The 20,215-nt window shown below is 43.4% G+C and overlaps 1 protein-coding gene across 1 annotated transcript in view; it reads left to right on the forward strand.

The window, feature by feature from the left end:
- COL27A1 (collagen type XXVII alpha 1 chain) overlaps nucleotides 1-20,215 on the forward strand; it is a 247,496-nt gene that overhangs the window by 34,649 nt on the left and 192,632 nt on the right. The window contains exons 5-6 of the mRNA XM_084650113.1: nucleotides 2,944-2,997; nucleotides 16,342-16,395. Coding sequence (XP_084506239.1) covers nucleotides 2,944-2,997; nucleotides 16,342-16,395 — 108 coding nt within the window. The remainder of the gene's footprint in view (nucleotides 1-2,943; nucleotides 2,998-16,341; nucleotides 16,396-20,215) is intronic.

A 20,215-nucleotide genomic window follows, 5' to 3' on the forward strand; every position in this document is an offset into this window, starting at 1 on the left:
AATGCTCCTCCAAACTACCTTAAGCAGCAAAATTGGACTGGAAGTCTCTCAAGAAGATGCTCTTCTCTGAAAGGTTTGTATGAGGTCCTTGCTTCAATCATCTGTATTCTCTGTGTTGCAGTAGTGCCTGGGAGTCCCGGCAGAATGAATATGTATTTTCAATATATAGATGTATTACAAGAACATTTTTGTGGGTGGAATTTTTGGGTTTTTATTCCCTAACCTAGTTGAAACCAGGACGTAAATTATGCAGCAGGGATCCCAGAATATGGAGCACTGTTTACCCTGTTCTGACCCCATTCCCTGACAGTGAAATTAGTACAGTATCTTGTGGGTTTTTTAAGTTCAGTTTATTTTAAATTACCCCCAAATTTTGGAGACTGTGGTATTGAAAAGGTGTAACTGGGTTGCAGTAATTATCAGAGGGAAGGCAGGCATCTCTGGCACCCTGCAGAGAATCAGGGCTTTTGGTACCAAAGACTATCTGGGGGAGATGGGTTTGGTTTTTGGTACTCAGGATGCAGTTAGAATTTTTGGAGAAGGGATGCATTTCCTTTCTTCCTCCCTCTTTTTGGGCAGAGGTGGAGACGACTTTAAGTGATGGGAGGAGTGGTTTGAATTCTTTGTTTCAACTGGATGTTGCTATGGAGGTTGGTGGGATGGGGGAAATTATCTCCCCTCATATGTGCCACTGTTATTACAAGCAACAATGGATGAGATGTTTCTGCTGAAATGATCAGGAGTGGATACTGACATTTTAAATTATCATCATTATACTTCAGAGTCAACACTCTGAGCTGGATGGGAGCAGTTCACAGAAATAATAGTTTCAGGATGTCTGCAGACTCAGATATCACTGCATCAGTTATATTTCATTCATCTTTTGATAATTATTTTCCTAGCTACAAGGGTTGGGGAATTTTTTAACAAAAGCTTGGATTCCGGAGCAGTTATTCTGCAGACTGAAACAAACAAAAAGCCTACAATTATGTGTTTGTACAGCTGCATAATCGCATTATATGTGGTGTTCGGAGTTAACACAATGGCTGGTTAAACTAATGTGCGTATAACTTAACATAAGGATTGGTTGTATCAATGGGGGCTGCTTATATAAGGAACAGCAATACTGTATTAACTAGTGATGGGCATCTCTCAGATCAGATAATCGCCCAAGAGTTCAGACTAGGAATGAGGCTGGAAATCTCAAGAACAAGGGAATAGCAAGCAGTTGACATTTGATAGAACCAGTAGGTGACTGTGCATTAGAACTTCCACTGTGATGAGACATTATCCCTATTAAGCCATTATCCTATCTTACGCCTTTAGAACATGCATTCTTTTGATATCTTCACTACTGTCTGGTTCCACCTGAACCAGCCACACTGCAGAAAGAGAAATGCTAATGCATTCCGTGCCAGTCCAAATTAGTAGCATGGAGGGAGGAAGGCGATTACCTGTACATTTTTTAACCTCTGCAAATTTTTGCATTTGTTTGGACCAAGGTTCAGTTTTATCCTTATCTCTTCTGAACTCATTCACTCATCACTTACCTACTGTATGTGAGGATTGGTAATATTCACCAGGGTTCTTTTGAGGAGAGACTTTGTGAGCATGCCTGCATTCAGGCCGTCACTGTTTGAAACCATAGCCTAGGATGGACTTTGGAGTAGGGGTCTCCAAGGATTATCTGGTGCATTTGCGTTTATATTCCTGAGATCTGTGTTAGGGATCTTGAACATTTAACTCTTCCTTTGGTACCGCAGTATGCACAGACTCTGAGTTACCTCTGTTGTTTCACAAGTGGCAGAGTCGGTTTTGTAGTGTTCTTAACTTGTGAGAACAGAGCACCACTTTAATCTGCCAAAAAATTGTTTGGGAAAGGGAGGATGTAGGGAGCAGGAACCGAACTGTGGAGTACAGCATGCACCTGCTTGGCAGCGGATCTGATCACCTCCCACTCACAGTTCTCCTTTTGGTAAAAGCTCTTTGGACTCCAGAGCGGTTGGAAAGTTCAGGCTGGGGTCCAAAGATTCTTTAGCCTCCTGCTCTTTCTCTCCCTCTCACCCCCCCCCCCGAGAAACAAAACCCATCATTCATAACAAGCTACTTTAATATAAATCCCCAGTGAGACACTTTAGCTAACAATTATTAATGTCAGTGCTGTAAAAAGGGTTGCAAGAGTGATCAGGAGTTGCAGCTCTCTCTGGAAATTTGGATTCTCCAGTCCATTGAGAATAGACTTTTTAAAGGATTTTATAGTTTTACTTCACCATCTTAAACCTCGTTACGTTCCCCTAAACTGTTACAGACCAGTGTGCAGCAGGGAGCCTTTAACTCTGTTCTGTTGTAACCCAGCATCCAAGAATCCCCACTGCTTTGACATGACTAAACTTACCTCTGCGATATTGCAGCACCATGTTCAGGAACTTCCACCATTGACACTAATTTTATTACTTTTGCCGTATTATATAATATCCAGGAGAGTACAGAGCTGGGGTGTGATTATCTCTTTAATATCACAGTTCCTCTAGGAACCTATACTAGAGAGATTACTGTTTCCTTAGCTTTTGTATGATAAAACACACAACGTGCCTGCTTCTTTCAACATTGAGATGCAGTTTGTGTTACCTCTATTATGTTACAGCGCAGAATCCAGGAAACTGAAACACAGCTGTGATTAGAGAAATAAAGACTACAGCCGCAAGATGAGAATGCTTTGTCTCTGCTCTATTGAAATACATAGTTCTGAGACTGGTGTGCATAGTTTTTATTCCTTTACAGCAGTAGCATAAGTTGCATGGAAACTCTGGGCTTTGTGCCATAACTGGTCTTTCTTCCCCACTCCTGCTCCAAACAGTTAGATTCTGGCTCTTTCAGAACTGTGTTACAAGAAGCACGGTCTTCTGTATAACTGTAAATAATATTTCTTTACCTCTTTTCTAGGGCCCCCCAGGTCTACCAGGCTTACCAGGCCCACCTGGCAAGAGAGGCCCACGGGTAAGTGGCTTTTTGTGTCTACCCCTGCACCTCATTGCTGGCATCTTGTTTTTCTGTGCTGCTATTCTCCATGCCAACACATGGTGATCACTGTAGTGACTGAGCTAGTGACCACTTTGAGCACAGCTGTTGAGGTCTGGCACAGTTTAGAGCAAAGATTGGCTTCCCTCCTTTCCCCCTCCCCTATCCAAGATTTTCAGCAGGCTGAACTTCTCCTGCCAGGGTCTGGGGAAGGAGCAGCCTGACCTGAGGTTTGGCATTAGCCTATCGGTTGGACTGTTGCTCTCTGTCCTTATCTTTCCACTTCCTCTTTGGTGTCCAACCTTTTATTGTTACAAAACACACACAGACATTAGGTTTGACCATGCTTCTTCTCTGACCTTTATGTGCCAGGTCTCCAGACCTACTTCCTGTCACCTCTGAATTTTGCCGTTGCACACAATGCTATCTGAGCGGCACCTATAATAAAATTCATTATAATAGTTTTCCACTCAGCTTAGCTGTGGCGGACCCAGAGAAAGGTCCTCTCTGATCTGCTTCTTGTCTGTTTCAGAATCTAGGACAAAATCTCTAACCTAGTCTTCAATATCTTCCATGTATTTTCCTTCCTACCCCATATCTGCTAAATTCAGATACAAACATGACTAAGAGTCACAAGAGCCATCCTTGGGAAATGCCTCATCCCCTGAAACACCTGGGTTTTTTGAGCCCTGTAGTCAACTAAGTTACACACAACTTTTAGCATTAGCTCAACGGCAGCAGCAGCTACTGCAGTACTGGGCAATTGTATACCTGGCTGTGTTTTTAATAATAGGTGGCGATTCTTGTGGTAGCACAATGTTGTCCCAAAGCGCAGAGCTGAGTGTGGATCCTGAACTCACTCTCTTGCATGCTGAGCTGGGGGAAATGGAGCCCTTGGCCTCTAGGGCAGGAGGGGAAGGAAGGATCATTTAATATCATGATCAGGTCACCTCTTTCAGTTGACCCTAAGGGTGACCAGATGTCCCGATTTTATAGGGACAGCCCTGATTTTTGGGTCTTTTTCTTATATTGACTCCTATGACCCCCCCACCCCTGTCCTGATTTTTCACACTTGCTGTCTGGTCACCCTACTTGAGGTGCCAGAGTTCCCACTGGTGCCAGAGGGAACTTTGGCTGGAAAGATAAGTCAGCCCCACATGAGGCCTTTCAAAGCTGGCTCTGAGGGCTGAAAACAGGGCAGTGCCAGAGGGCGCTTGTGTTACGTTCCAGTGGAATTCATGGTAAATGGGCGTGGATAAGTGTACCCCATTTCTGTACTAGTAAAAGGGAATGGCCTGATTTTTTCCCCCTAAAGAAGCTGAGTGCCCATAGCTGCCCCTGAACCACTTCTCCTCTGTGGCACAGATAGCGTTAAACACACATGGGTGGAGCCCTAGGGCCCAAGTAGTTTGTTTGCTAGTTATGGGCACAGGTAGTGCCTTACAAGCATGTGAATGTCATTCACAGTGATTCATACAACAACAAAAAGTATTCTGTGCTGGTACGTGCAAAGACATGCAGTTCAGAGGAAGGCAGCGTATCTAGTGCTTAGAGCAGATGCCTCCATTCTAACTGTGATTCTGCCACTGACTCATATGACCTAAGGGAAGTCATTTAACCCCATTTGTAACAGAGGAGTCACACAGGGATGTAATACCGCATTCGCTTAACTAACAGGAGGGGTGAGGATTAGCTAACTAACGTCTGCTCTTCCGTTGCAAATTTTTCATTCCAGGAGCTCTTAAGCACTTCTATAATGGGCCCTGATTCTTATTTACACTAAGGCTCCTTTCCTCCACTCTTTCAGTGTAAAGGGACCTTAAAGTGTAATTTTTGCCCATTTTAAGGCCCCCTTATGCAGCCAGGATGATGTAAAGGGACCTTCGTAAAGGAGGACCAGGCCTGATGTTTTCAATACAGGTTATTTATTTACATCACTGTTCTGCACTGGAACTTTTGCAGCATGGGCACTGAGAGATCCAAGCATTTAGCTATTGTTTTGTACTGTTGCCTTCACAGTACTGGGTAACATTTTGCACAGATACAGCTGATGTTTTGTGCAGAGATCTGCGCGTTGCAATCCATGTCATAGGCAGGCATAGCTACCTTTTATTCCCCCCTCTGGCAAACAGAGTGACCCAGCAGTGGTTTTACAAGACTCCAGGTACATATTTTACATAATCCTTTATTGACATACACATTAGCACAGACCACACTTAAATACCAACATGGGGTTCTCCTATAAGCCTGCAGTTGTGGAAAATTACCAGTTAAAGAAAGTCTCTGCTCTCCCCGGCTCGTTATCCTTACTGCAGGTCTCCAGCAGAGCTTAGTGAGCACAATGGGATGTCTACACTTGGAGCTGGGAGTGTGATTTCCCGCTCAAGGAGACCTCATCCTGCAAGCTCTCATGAAGCTAGCATAATAAAAACAGAAGACCGCTGCAGGGGCACGAGCAGCGAGGGACGTATTTGGGTGGCTAGCCTCTCCCACTGCGTGCACTGGCCATGGCCTGTGTTCTATTTTTAGTGTGCTAGCTTGCTGAGAGCTAGTGAAAGTAACTTTCCTGGAGCTGGGAAGCACAAACCCAGCTTGAAGTGTACACATACCCTTATGGTATGTAAACTTAATCCAGGGTCTGGAGGCCCCAGCTTTCCTGTGCACATATATCCAAATTCCTCCAGCTTAACAAAACTGAGCTTTGAAATTTCAGTGGCATTAAAAGGGGGGGGGGAAAGTGTTGTTAAGACTCTGAGCAGGTCTTTCAGTGTCCTCCTCCCATCCATGGCACAGCCTGCTTCAGCAGGGAAGCCCCTGACAGTCACGTGTAACTTCTTGAGTTAAATCCCAGCCAGGGGGTTCTCATCAACTCAGGATGGAAATCCCAGCTGGGAAGTAATCAGATGCAGCTGAGCCTAGTTTGGCTGGCTCAGCTCTTTGAAACTGAGCCTAATTTCAGGAGAGAGAAAGGGGTGGCGGTATAAATGCCTGCACTTGGAGCACTAGAGACAGAAGAACTGCCCTGCGTGTATTGTTGTTTTGTCTTCATTAACGGTTCTGGGATTTAAGGATTTGCACTGCGGGAAGGGAATGTGGCCAGACAGTAGGATGGGCTTAGAGGGGTTCTTCTTTTTTGGTTGCAAAAGAACCCTGAAAAAATAATCAACCCCAGAGAGTTTTTTTTTTTTTCCTTTTTGCTTAACCTGGACGTCCTATGAAATTCCTCTGCAGCTACACAGACCTTGTCCCTGCTACAACAAGACCCATACTGGATTGGCCCATTGGTCTATCAAGTGAGGTATCCTGCCTCTAGCAGAGAGGCTAGCCCCTGAAATTTTAGGGGGAGGAGGAACGATGCATGTAACTAGCTTTGCAATGTTGTACATTTTGAGAGCAGGAAGGATTTCTTCCTCTCCTCTGCAGTTTATGGCCTGATGAGGCATGGTGCTCTCATCGTACCTTGGATAACTTCAGTGTTGTTAATGCTTATAAAATTAGCCATCTCCTCAGAAACCTGCCATGGCCTTTGACTCTGATCACCTGCAACAGTGAATTCCACAGGGCGACAATGTCCTATTGATACAGCACAGTATTTCCACTTCTTTATACAAGTCTGCGGGGTGACCCCCATGGTCTCTGATTATTGGACAGCGTAAAAATAACTCTGAGTGGCTTTCTCTTTTCTAGGGTTGGTGGCCCACTGTTGGTTTATGGAGAGCTGGCTGGTCACATGATGCTGGCTCCTTATTTCCAATCTTCCTGAGCAAAATAAGCTATAACAGTCGAAGCATAGTATTGCCAGTGCATACCTGTATTCACGCTAGGGGCTCTTGCCAGCATAGCTCTGTCGGTCTCCAATCTCACCCCGACCGATATAGCTATGCCAATGAAAATTTGTAGAATAGATCTGGACGGTGACTTAATTGTGATAGGCATAGAACTCACTAGCTGTAGTCCGTGCTGGCACTACATAGTGGGTTTTTTACTGGTATTTCGGTTAGGGGCATGTGGGATTTTTTATATTTATATTTTTTATATTGAAATACTTTTAGTGGTACAATCCCTGGCCTGGATGCAGTTCTGTTGGTATAAGGATACCTGATATGGGAATAGCTGTACCAGCATAAAGCCCCTTTGTACTGACATAACTGCATCCATGCTAGGGAAGTTCTACCACTTTAACTATGCTGCTAGAAAGTGGTACCATATTTGTGTGCAGACAGCTCGATTGCACTGAAGAATGTGCGTGGCTTAGTGAGGTCTGCAGAAAGAGAGTTAAAAGGTGCTGTAAACCACAGCAATAATGCTTACGCGGCAGTTTCCAAATGTTAATTAAACCTTACAACCGCACTCTGGAGTAGCACAGGAAGCCTGCACATGTGGAAACCAATGGGAAGTTTGCCATTGGATTCACTTCCACAGAAACAGACTTAGGGTAAAATTTTCAAAAGTGCTTAAGTGACTTAGGAGCTTAAGTCCCATTAAAAGTCAGTTTTGCAGGTGGGCAAACTGATTTGCCTAAGGTCTCATAGCCAGCCAGAGGCAGAGCTGGGAATAGGACCCAAAAGACTTTAATGCCAACTCTCTGCACTAATTTTAAGCTCTCAATAAATAGGAGAAATTCCATTGTGCAAGTAGGTAAAATGTTGCTTTTGCACTCACTGATTCTTACCTCCATCACGCCATGAGCCTCAGAGCATTGGAAGATTCCAAGCTCCTGCTGTAGCATTTCATTGCTACATCTTGTCTTTGGTTGCAAAAAAATAATCCTAATCTTTTTCAAAAATGGGGCTTTTCCCCCCAAGATGATAAAATTTCAGTCTTCTGTAAAGATTGTCCCAATCTCCTCATTCCACTAGGAAGGTTTTCCAGTTTCTAAGAAGTGTTTAAAGAAACAGTTTGTTTGGCCTCATTTCAAATATTTAGCTCATTTTTCAGCAAGCCAAAGGTCAGAGTGGAATCTGGAGGTCAGGAGCAGAAAAGCTGCTTTACATTGTGAAGCCCCCAAGTATAATGAGTTTTCAATGAGTAGCTGTCCCTTTTGGATGAAGCGCTGTAGCATTTTGCGTGAGTTTTTTAATGGGGGGGATTGCACACAGTTGCACTTTTGTTAATTTGTGCAGGCTGTGAACCAGTACAAATAAAAGAGTTTCTGTGAGATGGGTCCCATCTCTGCCCATGTAGCAGAGATGAACTGGCTGGCGCTGTGGAGTTCACAAGTAGATAGCTTTCACATGAGGTGGCATTCCATCCAGATTACAAGCCCAGCCACATTTGGGAACCCCCTTACCCCACCCCATTTTCAGAACACATTGAGGGATTGTGTTCAACGCCTGGTTTCCATGCTGCTGATTCTCTGGTGACTGCTGATGATTAAAACAGTGTCCCATGATAAAACTTTCCATGGAATTTCTGGTGCCGAGGCTGGAAGACTTCAGATATAAATCAACTTGTTGCTGGGTTTTATTGTTTAAGCAGTGCCGAGAGTGAGCCAAGATTGTGTGTGTGAATAACATAGAGGCTGGTAGAATTTCAGCTCCTAACTTGGTGGACTCAATGTTGTCCCATCCGATGCAAAGAAAAGAGAGAAATGAGATGATGATGATGATGATGATGATTACATATAGTCATAATACTTATGAGTATATACCGACCCTTTTAGTTGAAGGGGAAAGAAGTAGGGTTTAATCTAGAAGAGCATGAATAGAGGGTAGCAGCTAGCTCTAGCATAGCTCATCTATGGAAAGATGGCTACGTCTGGGAGATACGGATTAGGGATAGGTAATCCTGATGGTCTGGAAGGGGAGGGTAATGAAAACTGGATTAGGCTGGGTAACACAGGAGTAATTAGCTGAAAGGAAGATTGGACAGACACTGTCTTTGTGAGGTGCGTGTTGATAGAGGGATGGATGTCTCTGAGACTGTTGGTTTGATGAGAAGAAGCTGCCTTTCAACATGTCATATAACAGGCGGTTAACTGGGATTGGAGCATCAAATGTTGCAGCTGTAGTTGTTTTGTGCTAGTAGTCTGATGTGGTCCCTTTGCCGAGGAGCTGTCCTATATATGCCTTTGGTGAAGTTCCCTCTGTGAGTGGTTAGTTCAGGTGGGAGTAGTTAAAACTGATCTTACTGGAGTGGCTAAGGGTTGGTGAGGATGAGATTATGCAGTTAAGAAGGGGCTTTGATTTGCTTTGGCTTTTTATACATTCTTTGTGCCTTCAGTGTGAGAGAGAGGGACAAGATTGAGAGTACTATAGACTTGGGAGGCTGCTGGTTTTCCTACCATCCATTATTATTTATTTGTATAGTGGTAGCACCTAGGAGCCCCTGTCATAGACCAACACCCCACTGTGCTAGGTGCTGTACAAATACAGAACAAAAGGACAGTCCTTGCTCCAAAGAGATTATGACCTAAGTGTCTATGTTCCGGAGTTCTGGTCAAGGAATAAGTTTTAGAGGTGAAAGGGTACGTCATTCCCCATATCCATTTAATCATAGAGCACTCTGTTGAAATTGCCTATAAGCATGCAGCTTGTGATGGTGGAGAGATGGGCACCTGAGCAGCAAAGACTCAACTGAGACAAGGAGGTTGCATAGGCAGCCCCACGGCTATTAGATGACAATGACTTGTTTATTACTATCCTTATATTCATAGCTATGACCTAAAGGTGAAAGATGTCCTGGTTTATTAGCAAACTCCCTCTGATTTGGAATGTTTGCTAGGCAGGAGTTTATACTTGGACCGGCTGATTCTACAGAGTTGGAGCGTCACCATCTTTCGTGATCACTTATTATAGCTGAAAGAGAAGTGTAATGAGCTGAATAGTCGCTGTTGGGATCAGTGTAAATGAAGGGGTAGTTGCATCTGCCATTGGCTACAGGAGATAATAGAATGGCTCCATGAACATCTGAGACACACATTGTTATATTTAGGATTGATTGGGTTGCAGAGGGGCTGTTAGCTCCATTAGTGGTTTGATTGGGGTACGTGTCACTGGGACATGTGCTATGCATAAGGGCACTTGTTTCTGAGATGGATGAATTGAAATTAGGTGTGGTGGTTTCTCTTTTCATTTTTGCTGCGTGCTGGGGTAGGTTGTTTGTAGTTGCCTATGGGCAGATTTGATGAAAGGCAAGAGGTGGTTGATGGTGAGACGGTATGAAAGAGGAGTGAAAGTTGCCTGTGGGATTGGAGAGGAACAATAAGGTAGGTGAGGAATAAATGCACCCACGGGCTGGCAGAACACAGAGACCATCTCCATATAGCATCTTAACACTGATCTGGGCATGTGTATGTGGGCTTGGAGGGTGCAGTTTAAAGTTCCACCAATTACTTCCATTGCCATTATAGACAGGTGCGTAGCTTAAATCCTAGGGCCTGCCTGTTCAGATTTTCGCTGCTCAAAGCTCCGGAGGCAGATGCTGTCCTGTACGTTTTGTTACTCTGCTCATGGTTAGCTGTACCATGCTGACTCTTTCTCCTCTGCCAAGAATGTGGGTGTAAACTTAGATTAAAGGGCTAACCGTGTTGAAACATATCAAAATCAGTTATTTTTTACCATTTTAGGACTCTTGCCAGACTACGCCCTTGTCTCTCCATAGCTGCACTATACATTTTAAATGAGACTCTCATAACCTTTGGGCTTGATCACTGCCATGCCCTGGTTACTGGGTTGGACTTCCCACTACACCAGCAGCACATTGCCTTCCACTTAGTCAGACCGGGATGCTTTGGAGATTTCGAGTGAGATGGATGTCTGCTATTTTGATCTTGCTAACCCCATGTTCTGTTCACCTCCCTATGTCTCTGATCCCACTGAAGTTAATGCTAAAACTCTTATTGAATTCAATAGTATAGGAACAACCCCTTAAACTAGGGATCTGGGTGTTTATCTTATTGCATATCTTATCACTTGGTGTTGAGAATTCTGATCTTGCAGACCTTTGCTTGGACTGAAGACTGGTCCCTTTTCAGGCTGGCTTTTGGTTAATGCTTCCTACGGTTGTGCTGCAAAAGTCTGCCTATGAACAGTGTTAGGTACATTATTTGTTAGCCCATGAGTTTCTGACTGGAAGTTTAGCCATAGATAGGGCTACAGATTTGTTATAGCATTTTTTAAATAAAAAATCACAGAGCAGTCATGGTGAATTTAGTAAAAGTCACGGATTTAATGACTGCTCCATGATTTTTGTTTAAAAATGCCCTGACAGACATGTAGGCACTGACCATCCATAGCAGCACCCTCCGCCCCGGCACCACAACCCTAATCTTGGTCTGAGTAGGAAGAGGAGCTGAGCCCAGACCCATGAGACAGCAGCCGCTGCTGCAGGGTGAGTCACAGACACCAAAAAAGTTGTGGACAAGCAGGAAAATCGCGCTATCTGTAACTCTCTTCCCACCATGACAGAGCTGTAGCTGTAGATTCTGCATTTCCAGCTGGAAGCTGGGTCAGCGTCAATCAGCATTGGCTGTTCCCGGTTGGAGGTTGTGCTGCTGCCTATCGCTTTCTTATTGAGAATTCTGTCTTGTATTATGATGGATAACAAGTCGCATGAATGTGCACCAAAAGGAGACCAAGCTGTAACATGGGATTTGAGCTGGGATGTTTGACTCTGAACTTGCATAACAGCTGAACTACCCTCGCTTTATAAATCTGGCTTGGTGCTTTAGACCTTGCTCTGGACTGCTTGCATTAACTGCTAATGTGTGAAGACATTTTAGGATCTTGACTTTATAGAGATGTTGCTGCTCTAAGCTCTGTCATTAAAACTAATCCCTCTATAATTAGGACATTTTTTCTTTGCACAGCTATATGGCTCTGAATATTTCCTTGATCCCAAAGACCCTAGGAAAATGCTTTAATCAGGGACAGCGAGGAAAACTGGTCCAATGATTAGGGTACTAGCCTGGGACTTGAGAAAACCTGTGTTCAATCCCTGCTCTGCCAGACTTCTCATTCTGTGAAACATGATAATGTACATAAGAACATCCATACTGGATCAGACCAATAGTCCATCTAGTCCAGTATCCTGTCTTCCAACGTTTCCCAGTGCCAGATGCTATAGAGGGAACTAACAGAACAGGGCAGTTAAGTGGTCCATCCCCTGTCATCCAGTCCCAGCATCTGGCAGTCAGAGGCTTAAAGACACCCAGAGCATGAGGTTGCAACCCTGACCATCTTGGCTAATAGCCATTTATGGCCCTATCCTCCACGAACGTATCTAATTCTTTTTTGAACCCAGTTATACTTTTGGCTTTCATAACGTCCCCTGGTAACGAGTTCTGCAGATTGACTGTGCATTATGTCAAGAAGTACTTCCTTATGCTTGTTTTCAACCTGCTGCCTAATAATTTCATCAGGTGACCTCTGGTTCTTGTGTTATATGAAGAGGTAACTAACACTTCTCTATTAACCCTCTCCACACCATTCATGATTTTACAGATTTCTGTCATATCCCCCCTTAGTCGTCTCTTTTCCAAGCTGAACAGTGCCAGTCTTTTTAATCTTTCTCCATATGGAAGCTGTTTCATACCCCTGAGCAACAAAAATGCTTTTCTCTGTACCTTTACCAATTCTAATAGATCTTTTTTGAGATGGGGGGCCAGAACTGCATGCAGTATTCCAGGAGTGAGCATACCATGGATTTATATAGCGGCATTATGATATTTTATGTCTTATTATCTATCCTGTTCCCAACATTCTGTTAACTTTTTAAACTGCCACTGCATATTGAGGGGATGTTTTCAGAGAACTATCCACAGTGACTCCAAGATCTCTGCCTTGAGAGGTACAGCTAATTAAAACCCCATCAGTTTTTATGTATTGTTGGGATTATGTTTTTCAATGTGCATTACTCTGCATTTATCAACATTGAATTTCACCTGCCATTTTGTTGCCCAGTCACCCAGTTTTGTGAGATCTCTTTGCAGTCTCCTTTGCACTTACCTATCTTGAGTAATTTTGTATCATCTGCAAACTTTGCCACCTCACTGTTTACCCCTTTTTCCAGATCATTTATGAAATTATTGATGAGCACTGGTCCCAGTACAGATCCTTGGGGGACCCTGCTACTTACCTCTCTCCATTCTGATAACTGACCATTTATTCCTATCCATTGTTTCCTGTCTTTTAACCAGTTACTGATCCATGAGGGGACCTTCCCTGTTATCCCATCAATCCTTACTTTGCTGAAGAGCCTTTGGTGAGGGACCTTGTCAAAGGCTTTCTGAAAATCCAAGTACACTATATCCACTGGATTACTCTTGTCCAAGTCTTTGCTGACCCCCTCAAAAAGTTCTAACAGATTGGTGAGGCATGACTTCCCTTTACAAAAGCTGTTTTAACTCTTCCCCAACAGATCTGTTGGCTCAACAAATGCTCATGCTACCAGATGTAATAAAAAACTCACAATTTTAATGAAATGAAATAAAACTAGTGGGATAGCTCAGTGGTTTGAGCATTGGCCTGCTAAACCTAGGGTTGTGAATTCAATCCTTGAGGGGGCCATTTAGGGATTTGGGGCAAAATTGGGACTGTGTCTTTTAAAGGCGATTAAAGGCACTGAATTCCTTTGTTAGTTGGACACTAATTCCATTTGTCTCCTTTGGAAATCACAGTCTGGGAGATCTGGACCCAAACATGCAGAATGATGACAGCAAATATTACTGTCTCAGAGCTGAGAAAGCAGCCAAATAACTTTCTCTTTATCCACCAATCTATGCTCCTCCTTTAAATCAAGAGTAAATGAAAGTACTTCTGCTGGTGGTGTAGAGATTGTGCATGTTGGCAGAATGCGAATCTTCAGAATTGACTCTTCAAATTGCTATGCCTCCCAGGAACGTGTTCTGGGATTTAGCAGCATTATTACCTCTGCCTGAAAAGTTAGCAGATTGCTTCTGCTCTGTACAAAGCCTGGGATAATTTATTTTTAGCTTCTTATTCCAGATAGCTCCTTAAATAGTCTTTGGAAAACATGTTGAGTTCTTTTAATAAATGATTTAAAAGGAGATATTGCTATATATCATCTATTGTAGGTATTTTACAGTGCCAGTTGCCCTTAGTATTGTCAAAGTCAGATTCAGGACTCACATAATTTGTCAGACCACTCTGTTTATTAGGAAAGCGCTTTGCCAATGCACCCAGATATGTGAGCCCCTCTCTGAGGCTCAAGCTAACTTATTTATACAAATAAGCCAAAGCCAATTTAACATAAGAGACAAAACGAAGCAGAAACTGGTAAACGTTAGTATGCAAATAGGATATGTATGTATATTTGTCAATCTCCTACCTCAGTAGGAGCTCCTGGTTAATTAGTTTGAGGACCTATTGTCTCACACTCCTTAATGTTTCTCTTCCTGACAACTATATTTCAACAAACCCTTCAAGCAGCATTTCTTTAAAGAATTATAATTTCAATATAATTCATTCTACTTTCACAGTATCTAGGCAGAGAAAATTGCTATAGCTTTTTGAGTGAGGGTCACAGACTATATTTTTCATCACTGATGTATCTATTTTTGAAATGAAAGAATCATTTAAGTGCCACTGGGGAAAACTGAAGCTCATTTTAAACAGGGACTTTACCATATGCCAATCACAGTATGGATTTGCATTCTAGTCTCATCAGAGCCTCTAAAAAGGCAAAATTTCAAGCACTTTTCAGGGGATGTGCCCTGAAGATTAAACAAGTAGTTAAACCGTTAAAATTTCATTGTAGCAAGTACCTCTATTTCCCCTTATTTGAGCTCTCAGAAACGTGCCTGCTGCTTATTCTAAAATGCCAAGTAAATCGCTCTAAATATATAGTCTTCTCGATCCCCCAAATCGCTGCTCCTTCTGGGGCTTTTGCAACTATTTTGATTCCTGATGAGGATGCAGCGATGCCCACAAAGCACACTTTATACTGCTGTAGTAAAGCTACCTCCCATGAATGAAACAAGCTATTCTGATAAAAGCACAGCTTTGCTGGAACAGCTGTGTCTATGCTAGGGACTTCTGCCAGCACAGCTCTGTCGGTCACAATCACACCCCTGACTGACATGGATTATGTCTCTATTACAGACTTCTGCCAGCATAGCTAAGTTTTATGCACCCTGGTACCGCACTGGGGCTAAGCACAAAACCTCCAAGGCTGCCAGGAGTTTAAAGGTCCTATTGTCTGCTAGCATAACTCCACTGACTAGTGTCCCTAGGGAGGAAGTCAGGTCACATAGGAAATGTGAGGTTTCAGAGCAGCAGCCATGTTAGTCTGTATCCGCAAAAAGAAAAGGAGTATTTGTGGCACCTTAGAGACTAACACATTTATTTGAGCATAAGCTTTTGTAGACGAAAGCTTATGCTGAAATAAATTTTTTTAGTCTCTAAGGTGCCACAAGTACTCCTTTCCTTTTTATAGGAAATGCGATTGCAGAGAAACTCTTAGACTTGAGGCCTGGTATTAATTGAAGTCAGTGGAGCTATGTGGAAGCCCAGCACACTTGAGAGAGATCACCACTTTACTGCCATTGCTAATGCAGTTGCAAGTAGTTAGTGGGTTGCTCTCTAAAGTGGTTGCTGACACTTTGCGTATCTGCACTCTGGTGGGAGACTCCTGCAGTTGTGCATTGATGTGAAGGTAGGTTTTTTAAACCATCTTGCATCCCCTGTGTCTCTGCATTGCAAACTGCTCATGTTCTCAGTCTGGTTACAGTTGTATTTGCCATACAAGAACAATCTGCTAAAACGGGGTCAGCCCTGTCCAGCCACAGTGCCATTATCTCCTTGTTACTGCTGGCTAATTAAGAGGGCTGCCTAATCAGTGTTCTGCTTAAGCCACCTCCCTCCTGGGAGGAGCAAACTGAAGCTGTGTTGATTCCATGGAGGGGAAGAGTGACTGAAATGCTCACACCAGCTCTATCCCTCCTGCTGCCAGGAATGGCTTTTGTTAATTACAGATGTTTCGGGATGGTGACCTGGTCTACACTTAAAAGTATTGCCTGCATAGTTATGTTGGTTTGGAGTGTGCAAAACTCCAACCAACATTGCTTTCTGGCAAAAGCCCCTGTGTAGATGTAGTGTTATTGCCCCCTTTCCCCCCAAAAAGTCCTTTTTTCAGTGTAGCTTATTTTGTTTGGGGACCTGGATCACCTCTAGGAGGGTTTGCAGGTATAGCAAAACCTTTCTAGTATAAACAAGGCCTGTGTCATTCCTGGGGATTGGACTGAGCCTGGATCTGAGCTTCCTCAAAGTTCGGGGGTGCTTGGAGCTGGGGTTTTGGCTCCATCCATATTGAATAACGTTGATTTGTATAGATTTATTATGCCTTTTTTTTCTTTTTTTTTAGGGTTCTCCTGGTCCCCATGGAAACCCTGGCCGCCCTGGTCTACCTGGCCCTAAAGTAAGTGTTTACCAATGTGAAAAGCTTTTGCCTTCTAGCTCCAGAGGAGACCCCAGTAAGGAGAGAGAGCACATAAGGCTCCCTAGGGAAATAATTGTAAGGGCTCTTTCATCACCTCTTTTCACACACAACACAGCAAGGTCCTCTCCCTACACCCTGTGAAACTCCCTGCAGCATTGCAAGGCATGCCGTCTGCACCCTCAAAATTCACACGAGGCTCCCAATAGTATCACAGATTTCTTCATCCTCCACAAGATCAGACTTCCGTCCTGTAAGGCCCCTGTTGTTGTTCAGCCTTCTTTGGGTGCTTAGTGAATTCTTGTGGGTTCTTCAGCACTCTTAGTCAGCTGTGTGACTGCTACTCCAGTCCAGACCACCCAGACAGCAGAATTGGCAAAGTATTTCTTTGTCTGTCTCCTCCCTCCCCTGAAATCACTTCCATCTCTCCTCTTCCCCTCCAAAATTCCACCCAATTCTTCTTCCTCTGCCTGATACCCCCTTTAATACCATGCAAAGATTCACTTCAGAGTCCTGGCCAAGATTTTGGGATCAGCCAGCAAAGAGGCAAAGAATCTATCCCAGATTTGAGCCTGGGCACAACGTATGGTAGGACAGAACTCAGCGGGGTTAGTCACTATGCTGTCAATGACTGCAGTTACGTCCAACACAGCTGAAAGTGTCAAATCTTAAGGACATCCTAGTAACCTGGGACATAATATCCTACCTGGACCCTAAAGTCCCACAGTACATCACCTCTTCTGTTGTATTTCAAGTTTCCCTAGTTGCTTCCTTTTGGATGTCCTCTGCCTTCCCCCACCCCCACCAAGTTCTATGCTCCTTCCTCTACTGATTGCCCCCAAAAGCCTTTACTTCTGCCCCTCTCCTTTTTCTTTCCCCCACTCCCATACAGAAGTTCCACTTCAGTTCAGTAATAGCCCAAGTGCTGTACTGTCAGAGGTGCTATCAAAAAGTTGGCCAGTCAGAAGCAAGGCCTCGCCTGGCTGGCTAGAATACATTGTTAAAGATGCAGATGAAAAGAATAGGGACTAATTCCAGTGTGTTGGCCAACATTCCCTCTTCCAGAAACTTCCATTCTAATATCCAGCTTCATTCATTATATAAACACGTTCTCTAGAAAATGTAAAAGTCCTAAATTTGGATTCTATTTGGGGCCTGACCTAATCAGAAATAGCTTTAGAGCTACTGGTGGCCCAAGTGAGACCAGAATTTAGTGTCCTATAAAGGAATGCAGGAGGAGGGAATCAGTGAAAATCTCTCTGTTAAGCACTAACAAAGTGAAAGCTTTAGGATTTCACATCAAATTGAACAGAAGGTGCAAATAAGAGTAGATTATTTTCATTAGCACATCAGTAGGAAGAGATGTTTCAATTGCTATTGATGTTCTGGGGCAAAGAGTCTAGCAACCTGCCATTCTGCCTCTACATAATTAAAAAGTAGGCACCAGAGATGTGCTGGTGAACAGCAGCTGTTCTGTATTTAAAAGTGTAGTTATATGGTCTGAAAAGTGAGGTTATAAAAAGTCTACATCTTGGTGTTCTGTATTTATTCCCTGTCAATGACTTCCGGATCTCACTTGTTGAATTTTACAGGTCAAATCAAGATCTTTTTATCCTAGCTGTCAGCCCTGCAAACTCTACTTGGGATCTGCAATTTGCAAATTCAAGCTTTTTTGTGGGGGAAGTCAATTCCCCTTGCCTTGTACATAGCGAAAAATCATCACTGGTACTAACAATTATTTAGTCCAAGCTTTCTTCTCTTCAGCTGTCTTGACCCTGCCATGTGATTTATATATTTTTTAAAAATATTTTTCTTCTTTCCTTTACACCATTCTGGACAGGTGGGCTTGAGACATTAAATGTTTGATGGGAAGACAAATGGACCAATGCAGATCATAGATGCATTCTAGTTACAATGCTTTTCCCTACTAAGGTGCAGTGAAGTTATACAGAATAGTGGAACACAGTTGACAACTTGGAGAAAACAATGCTCCCTTCCCCACCCAATCCATAAGAAAAACTCATCATCGCCAAGGCAAGCTACATTTCACAGTATGCTTTGATGATCAGCACATGTTGGGGTTTATTGGACTACTGTGGGGAAGGAGTCCTGGAATCGAGCACTGAGAACACCCTACATTCAGCTCTGTCAAATTCAAATCTTTGGACCTTGATGAGTCCTCTTGATCACCATTCTGATAGCTGAAGAGTCCCAGCTGCCCTCCTTGCTTGTAGGTGCACTAGGAAAGAGGTGGTTTCAAAGGAAGCCAGGACCCAAACTGTAGTTCAAAGTTAACATCATGAACTGCATCCAGAAATAAGTTGGGGGTCCAATACTGTCTATGGAGCAGAGGTGATAAATGTTTCATGAGTCTGACTCTGGTAGCTACATGGGCCTCCAGCTAGTGCAGAATGTAGAGTTTCTGAGCAGCCTGGTTAATCAAGTCTGTCTAACTTCTTGTCAGTGGCTTGAAAAGGTCCCAGTAAAGGAAAAGAGAGAGCCTCTAGGCTGACAACCATCAGCTGTGGTAGGTGGTTCATCACGATGCTTTCCAAGGCAGAGGGAGAGCTCAGTGTCCCATAGTAATATGAAAACCATAGCTAAGTCTTGGGCTGAGAATGAATCTACATCTGGCCAGAGAATCAGCTGAGCAGTGACATAGTTATGCTGGAACTGGGGGTGCTTCCACTCCCCCTGGCTTGAAGTGGTTTCCATCATATAAAAGGTTTACAGTTTGGTTCAATGGCTCTCAGCATCCCCACTGTACAAATTGTTGCAGCACCCCTGAGCAGTGACTTTTTTGCAAGTTTTTACAACACACTATACAGACTGGGTAGCTCTATCTCTTCAGGTGCCACCTCTTGGCAGGCATGTACAGAGTGCTGTGGTTTTCTCTTTCCTTCCTGCCTTACTTCATTTGGCTGGTATTTAAAGCCCAACTTCTCAGACTCGGGGGGGAAGAAGAAGGGCAGAATAGACTTTGCACGCATCTCTCTGACTTTTGCAATGAATCCACATTGCATTAATCTTGACAGGTGGGCTTCCACATCTGGGATCTGACTTTTTATCTAGAGGTGCTGAGTGTCTACAGCTACAACTGAACTTAGTGGGACCTGCAGGTGCTCAGTATCTCTGAAAATCCATCCCCTGAGAGGCAGGCTAAGTAGTGCTGGCCTCAGTTTTTCCTGTTAAGAGGCACTCAGGCAGCTAGCTGAGGTCTTCCCTAGATAGCACTTTGTAATAATAGTAGCTTGGAAAAAACAAGCAATCCAGCAATGGAGACCAAACTTTCCCAGACAGATACAGCTTGGAAAATATGACTAGAACAAATCACTGTCACTGAGGAAGAGAACCAGGAGCGTACTTGTTATCAGCTGAATTAACAGGGCACTGATAAGGCCAGGCGGTCAATTGCACGTTAGGGATTTCGTGGTTAATTTTATTTGACCAAGGGGTGGGTGTGTCTGTGTGTTTATACCATGGTATAAAATCACTTGTAAGTTTATACTACATTTTAGAGCTGTCCTGTTACATTGTCAAACAAATGCATTTTTTTAAATGTACCCCATGTTAAGAATTCCACCTTGTTCCTGTCATTATGGGGAATCTTAATAGGCATCTGTAAGTAAAAAGTTCTTTTAAATAGTACTATATTTTTTTTGAGCCAAATTCCCTGCTGTTGTAAAGGGGCACAGTTTCACTGGATTCAGAGTAGCAGCCATGTTAGTCTGTATTCGCAAAAAGGAAAGGAGTACTTCTGGCACCTTAGAGACTAACAAATTTATTTGAGCATAAGCTTTCG

This window comes from Lepidochelys olivacea (genome assembly GCF_965140295.1).
Source record: "Lepidochelys olivacea isolate rLepOli2 genome assembly, chromosome: 16".
Classification (NCBI taxonomy): Eukaryota; Metazoa; Chordata; order Testudines; family Cheloniidae; genus Lepidochelys; species Lepidochelys olivacea.